The following is a 7,907-nucleotide window of genomic DNA, read 5'->3' as shown; positions in this document are numbered from 1 at the left end:
GCGCACCTTATACTTTTCGTCTTTAAATTTTAGGCGTACTAATGCTGTAGGGAGCAAGGTAATATTGTTTTGCTTAAGGATAGAAGACAAGGAAACAGTCGACGAATTTGATGTGGATTTGGATTTAGCTGGAATAGTGGATGAAACATGCTTCGAATTTACGGAATTGGATCTAGGAGCTCGGGTGTATCGAATTGATGAGCGGTCTCTTTTATTTAAGGGCCTCAATGTAGAAGGCCTTTTATTTGACGTCGGTTGTGATTGTTTTAATCTCTCATGGGTGTGGAGTAGACTGTGGTGGTTTCGATGACAGTACCGGCAACCTGTAGTCGTAAAACATCTGCCCTGGGAATGAGTGTGTGCAAGGCAGTTTTTACAGTATCCGTATGTGTCTACCACTTGACGTCGTTTCACGGTATTCATCTCCAAAAATCTGCGACATTTCCTCAATGCATGGGGATGCCTACATAGACGGCATACATATGAGCCAGCAGTATTTTGTTTAGTATGATTGCGCATTTTTGAACCTGTGGTAGATTATCATTTAGTAGAGTATTGGTAGAAGATATTGAAGGGTTGTATAAATATTTTTCTAGGAATCGTTGGAAAGAACAACTAATTTAACAATTGGCCGTGTTATAGTTCCCTTTGCGGTCAGAATGTCCGCGACACGGACGCGGCCATCCGGCCCTGGGTGAACTTTCACAACTCTGCCCAAACGCCAAGCTGTAGGGGGCAAATTCTCATCCTTAATGACAACCATCATGTCGTTACATATATTTTCGGTGGGTCTCTTCCACTTGTAGCGCTTATGGAGCTCCTTTAGGTACTCCTCTTTCCACCGTAGGCAGAAATTTTGATGGAGTACTTTCACTCGCTGCCATCGGTTAATCAAAGAAGTTGCGGAATCTCTAAGATCTGGGTCCACAGGTACTAGAATTGGAGTTCCGATTAGGAAATGACCAGGTGTAAGGGCGGAGAGGTCGGACGGCTCCTCGGAGATAGGACATAATGGGCGGGAATTTAGGCATGCTTCAATTCTTGTAAGTAATGTCTGAAACTCCTCGAATGTATGTTTGAATTGACCGGCTACCTTGCGAAAATGGGTTTTAAAACTTTTTACTCCAGCCTCCCAGAGACCTCCCATATGAGGTGCCCCAGGTGGAATAAAGTGCCAAGTTAGACCTTGAAACCCATATATGGATTGGACTGTTTGTTGCGACATTTGGACGAAGTCTTTAGCCAAGGATTTGGATGCACCCACAAAGTTTGTACCATTGTCAGAGTGAACATGAAGGGGACAACCCCTTCTGGAGACAAATCTACTAAACGCAGCAAGAAAGGTCTCTGTGGAGAGATCCGAGGTGGCCTCCAAATGGATTGCTTTTGTGGAGAAGCATACAAACACACACACGTACCCTTTTGATATGCGACAACATCGACCAGTATAATGCTTTATATCAAAAGGGCCCGCAAAGTCAATTCCAGTATGGGCAAACGGTCTTGAAATTTCGGATCTTTCTGGGGGCAGTGCGGACATTAGCTGATTCTGACACTTGTGTTTATAGATGACGCAAGGTTTACACTTGTTAATAGTTGTCTTAATCAAGTTTTTAACCTTAATGATCCAATATTTAGAGCGTATAAGTCTGAGGACCAATTGATTCCCCCCATGGATGGAGATTTCGTGAATAAATCTTACTAATAAACGAGATAATTGGCAATTGTAAGGAAGGAGGATGGGGTGTCTCTCGTTATACGACAAGGCTGGAGATGACTCGAGTCTACCACTAATCCGAATGACGCCGTCCGCATCAATAAATGGATTCAAACTTAATATGGGGCTATTTGATGATAGTTGTTTCTTTGCAGATAGGGCTAAGTATTCATGCGGAAAGGTCGCTTTTTGTGTCATGACAATGAGTCTGTTTTGAACCATCAAAACTTCGGCCGTGGAAATCTTTGTTGAATCTCGGTGATTATTATTACGAAATTTCGGATGAGTGGCAAAGAAAAAACGGTATATATAGGCAACAACTCGGATCGCTCTAGGAAGTGAGGAAAACCTCTCAAGTATATCATTGAAGTTCGCAAAATAGGCGAAATGAACCTTTATGTTTCTCTTTTCGACCTCTAATGTATCAGAAGGGTCGACGCTCATTCGTGGCCAGTCCTTTTCCGGACCACTAAGCCATGGTGGTCCTTTCCACCACAATTCGTTATCCTTGAGACCCTGCGGATCCATTCCTCTACTTGCCATGTCAGCTGGATTGAATTCCGATCTTACATGGTACCAGTTTGCCGGACATATAATTTGCGTAATTTTCGACACACGGTTAGCGACAAAAGTTGACCAAAAATTGGGAGGCTTACTTAGCCACGACAAGACAATAGTCGAGTCGGTCCAACACGAAATTGAATACTTGGGAACACGAAGCTGTGGAATAAGGTGGTCGATCATCTCTGAAAGAAGTGTAGCCCCGCAAAGTTCGAGCCTCGGAATTGAGATTGTTTTGAGCGGCGCCACTTTAGTCTTGCATGAGACTAAGTGGACTGAAACAGATTCGCCTTCGACTATGCGAATGTAAAGGGCTGCTGCGTACGCCTTTTCAGAGGCGTCGCAAAACCCATGGAATTGAACTTTGCACTCTGGTGTGTACCGAACCCAACGAGGAATTCTAATACTGTTTATCAATGGGTACGAGGACTCAAAAGACTTCCAGCTGACTAATGATTCGGACGAAATCGTCTCATCCCATTTTGTACCCTCGGCCCAGATCCGTTGCATTATTATCTTTGCCAGAATGATGCATGGAGCTAGCCAGCCAGCTGGATCAAAAAGTCTTGATATTCGTGAAAGCACTTCCCTCTTCGTGTAGGTGGAATTAATTGGAAAATCAACCGTCGAAAAGAAGAATGAGTCGGATGAAGCATTCCAGCGTATTCCTAATGTTTTCGTTACACTCCGATCATCAAATTCTAGGAAATCTTCAGAGAGAAGTTGACATGGAGGAAGACCTGAAAGAACTTGCTTCGAATTGGAGGTCCATTTTCTCATTGAAAAACCGGCGGACTTCAAAGCGGCTATTAATTGGTCCCTGGATTCAATTGCATCGACAATGCAATGTCCACCTGCCAAAGCGTCGTCGACATACATCGAATTCATAAGTATATCTGATGCAAGGGGATATGTTGAACGGATATCATCTGCTAATTGTCTAATTGTCCTAATGGCCAGAAATGGTGCACAGTTTACACCGAAAGTGACCGTATCAAGTTGATAATCCTTGATACAGTCGTTTGGATCCTTTCGAAATAAAATGCGTTGGAATGGTCTATGGTCAGGATGGACTAATATTTGTCTATACATCTTTGTTATGTCTCCATTAAAGACATAACGATAGAATCTCCACCTAAGGATAAGTACTATAAGATCCTGTTGCAATATAGGACCTGCATGCAAAATGTCATTCAGGCTTGACCCATTGGATGTGGGTGAAGAAGCATTGAAGACAACCCGGACTCTTGTCGTTGTGCTATCTGGCCTTACAACTGCATGATGCGGAAGATAATAATATTCGGAACCATCGGAGGGCTCAGGCGGAGATACTTCGGACATATGACCTAAAGTTTCATATTCTTCAACCACCTTATCGTACTCCACTTTGAATTCGGGAGTTCGTAGAAGACGGGATTCATTTCGAAAAAATTGCGCCATGGCGCTTTTTCGGGATTCGCCAATTCTTACAACCCGGGGGGACGTGTCCTTAAAAGGGAGATGGACTATGTATCGGCCCTCCGAATTCCTAGTAGTCGTGGACATATATAAGTCCTCACAAAATTGATCAGCAGTAGACAGAAAAGTCTTCCGTGGAAGGTCTTCCACCTCCCAAAAACGAGAAATTTCTTTGTCTAAGGAGATTTCGCAGAAATTGGATAAAATCTTATAAGATGGTTCGGGAACTTCATTCGGGATGGGACCCGTAAGGATCCACCCAAAAACTGTTTCCTGTGCAACTAAGGTACCACAAACTTGTCGCCTAACACCGGACAACATTACTGAGGGGAGCAAGTCCCCACCTATCAGCAAGTCGATCCTCGAGCTCTCAAAGAACCGAGGATCCGCTAGAGGTATATCCGGTATCTCTATCAACACAGAAGGATTAAAAGTTCGCGATGGCAGATTGCCAGACAGATGAGGAACAACTAAGGCCGTCGCGGATAGCTGGAACACGCCGTCTGAGTTGGAAGTCAAATCGAACATACATTCCCTTTGAACGGAAGCCGAAGTAGTATTGTTCAGGCCCGATACCGTGGCCGATGTTCGCCTGGACGGAAGTTTTAGGCTGTGGAACAATCGTTCCGATATAAAAGTTCCTTCCGAACCAGAATCCACTAATGCGCGGGCCATGTATGTCATCCCATTATGACCGACTTTAACCAAAGCAGTACCCAAAAGGACAGCCTTACATTGGCTCGAAAAACAGGTCTGTACAACTCCACTGCCAGTATTAGTGGACTGTATAGAGGACAACCTATGATCATTGAAAGTTGGCAAAGGAGTTACAGCCGTAGAATTCTCCCGGTTTGACTGGACCGAGTTAAGAGGAACCTGATCGCGATGAAGTAATGTATTGTGGCGTTGATTGCATTTGAAACATGTGTATTTACTTGTACAATTCTTCACCGAATGTACCTTCGAAAAACAGTTGAGGCATAGACTCAACTTCTTGATTTCTTTAAGTCGTTGGTTTGGATTCATTCCCAGAAATTTAGGACATTTTCTGAAAGCATGTTTCTCGTTTGGACATAAGCGGCACGAAATTTCGTTGACTTTGTTTTGAAATGTTTTCACTGTCTTACCGCTACCTCCCGAACCCGAATTATTCGTGGAAACCTGTTTCGGACCTACATTCCGGGTACTACCCTCTTTCCTCCGAATCTCTGATACTGATTCTAATGTTCTGTGACGGTTAGTCAAAAAAGAATCAATATCAGACCATTTTGGGAGTTGAGTTTTATTCTCAAGTGTCTGCTCCCACAAAGTCAATGTAACGTCGGGGAGCCTATTACAACAGACAAAAACAAATATTGGGTCCCAACTTTGAATATCGATGTCGTGGAGTTTTAACAAGGATATACAACCGTTAATATCTCTTTGTAATCCTTTTAATGAACTACTGGACTCAACCGAAATAGTGGGTAAATTGAAAAGAGTTTTCAATTGAATATTAACTAAAACTCTTTTGTTCTCATATCTTTGAGTGAGGTTTTTCCAAGCGATGGAAAAATTTTCATTAGTGAGGGGCAACTTTCTCACGATGTCGTTGGGTTCCCCTTTAGTCCTTTGGTATAAATGAAACAATTTCTCAACTGGGCTGAGTCTGGGATTCTGGATACACACAGCGGTGAACATATCCCTAAACGTCGGCCATGAGGGATAATCACCACTAAAAATTGGCACTTCGCAAGGTGGAAGTTTAAAACCTTGTACTGGCATTGGACTCACGTCAGGGACAGTGACTGTTAATTCCTGTAGCAAAACCCCCAAATGCTCAACACACCGACAATAACTAGCAAAAGCGCTATTAAATTTGGACTTTACCATTTCAACTTCAGCTGCTCTCGCTGAACCCCTTTCTTCACTCCTTTTGGAAGACCCCCCTGACTCCTGTTCCTCTTCATAAGCCTCGCTCTCCATATCTGCAAGGCATTCTTCATAGACAGGCTTCAATCTGTCCCACAGATCTTTAGCCTCCACTTTATAAGCCTCAATAACGAATTTAGAAGTCAGGGGTGTTCTTTTATCCTTTAAGGTGGCCTCAAACTCAACCAGCCTATCGGCTAGACGGATGTATTTATCAAGGGACATTTCGAGACAAAAGTACGTTTATATTATTACGAAAATCTCGAAAAACGTTATACGAGTTAATTCTCAAAAAAAATTAAGATATTACGATACTCCGCTATTTGTTGATAGAGACAGCTTGTAACAATGGTCATCAGAAGACAAAATTCTGAACTCAAGAAAAAAAATTTATTGCGAGGAAATGGAAAATTTTCGAATCCCAATAATCCAAAATTCGCAAATAAAAATAGGAAAATTCTCGGTGTATCGCAACCAGTGATATAATATATGTGTGTTCAAATTCAATCAAAAGAATATGTGCAAAGGCACATATGAGTCAAATCCTATATTTGATCAATTATACCCCGTAGCATAAACACACAACAAAATTTGGTAAGAAAAACACTGTTTAAACATGCATGCATTTAAAGAAAAGGAAAATGCTCCTATTTTGTCTACCAGCAGTATACAGCATATAATGGTTTCCATCAATAGCACAACAGCTGATTGGAGAAAGTATGAAATTAAAGTTCATTGACCCAAAAATGCATAAACGTAGAAAGAAACGCAAGCAGAGCAGTATGAAGTTCTGCTGCGAAATCTAGTTGGAGCCTGTAGTAGTGAGACTCGCAGAGAGTGAGAACATTTATCGAGGAGGTATGCAGTGGACATGAATAATGGTGATGGTGAGTAGGAATCGCCACCAGAGATAGGAAATATTCTGGTACGGGATAGCAATAAAGATAATAACGAAATTGATGGTATATCACAAGTATTTCAATTAAAAGTATCCAAACCTGACCTTTGCATTGGCAAAGACAACAAAATGAGCGAGTGTGGAAAAGAGTCTACCGTGAAGGAGGCAACAAGAAAAAACTTGTTTATCTCTTCTTTTCGTCTACTCTCGAGAAAAAAACACGTCATTAATGGAAAAGATCATACGACGTTATTTGCAGAATCCAGTAAAATAAAATAATTATATTCCATTTTGTGAGAAATTAAAAAAAAACATATTTGGAAATAGTAAATAAAAATATTGTGTAAGCTACAAATTTTATTCTCCAGGGGATTTTGAATATGGATCAGGAAAACCGATTGGGTTACAGGTCAAAAAAACATAAAATGAAAAAAAAAATGAACAAAGGAAAATATCCATTCAGTACGATATGTAATTGTGTTTTAAGTTGGATCAAAGACTTACAAACATCTCATTGAAAAGTTCTTTACTAAAAACAATATATAAAATTCGATTTTTTTTTCGAGTGTATATTAATTACATCGAACATTCATCAAAGAGATGGATGAGAGAGGAAAAAAAACGTCTGAGAGTTTCATATACATACAGCAGTTGAGTGATATTACAAGTGGTGGATATACGGTTAATGCATAAAACAAAGGGGAAAGGAAAAAATACTGGAATTGGGCTATGACTTGTGGATCGAAGGGAGCTGTAAGGAAAATCATACATACATCATGACCAAAGTAGCAACAGCAATGCAACATATAGCATAGGTTGCTACTGATCATCACATGGCATTTTACTATGTAGGAGCTAGCAGATGTGACCGGCCGAATATTTCGACACGTCTGTCATACCTTGGCATTTAAGAAAAAACATATTCGTAGTATATATATTCGGTACGAACTCACCAATGGTCACAGAGAGATGGAAAATATGTTCACCAATCGATTTGCTAAGGTCGTATTAGAATATCCAAAAAGCTTTAATATCTATAAAGCATCCAATATTGCTGGCATCAACAAACATTCAAATGATGTGTTTCAGAATATTTCCGGATTCCTCATATTATTTATATTTTCGTAAAATCCGCGATTGCAGTTATAGGTTTAATAAAATGGTATGTGACTCTTATTCTCAAAAAAATTTTAATTTCACGTGCTCGTAATAATTTTATTGCTCCGCGTGGGATATATAGAATTTTTTGTGCGCACACTGGCTGTCTAAACTCACTTCATCACTACTTGCCGATAAATAACTAGACACATAAAAAAGCAAAGAACACCAACCTGTTTTGTCCAGAGTTCTGCCTTCGGGAAC

At 40.8% G+C, this 7,907-nt stretch overlaps 1 protein-coding gene across 1 annotated transcript; it reads right to left on the bottom strand.

The window, feature by feature from the left end:
• Positions 1 to 592: 592 nt before the first annotated feature.
• On the bottom strand, positions 593 to 5,872 carry LOC142242444 (uncharacterized). The gene has a single exon (XM_075314020.1). It carries the CDS (start codon positions 5,870 to 5,872, stop codon positions 593 to 595), a length of 5,280 nt encoding a protein of 1,759 aa, XP_075170135.1.
• Positions 5,873 to 7,907: the final 2,035 nt, after the last annotated feature.

Source organism: Haematobia irritans, unplaced genomic scaffold (assembly GCF_050003625.1).
Source record: "Haematobia irritans isolate KBUSLIRL unplaced genomic scaffold, ASM5000362v1 scaffold_154, whole genome shotgun sequence".
Lineage (NCBI taxonomy): Eukaryota > Metazoa > Arthropoda > Insecta > Diptera > Muscidae > Haematobia > Haematobia irritans.
The sequence above is the reverse complement of the archived record's forward strand: the minus strand, read 5'-3'. Positions and strand labels throughout refer to the sequence as shown.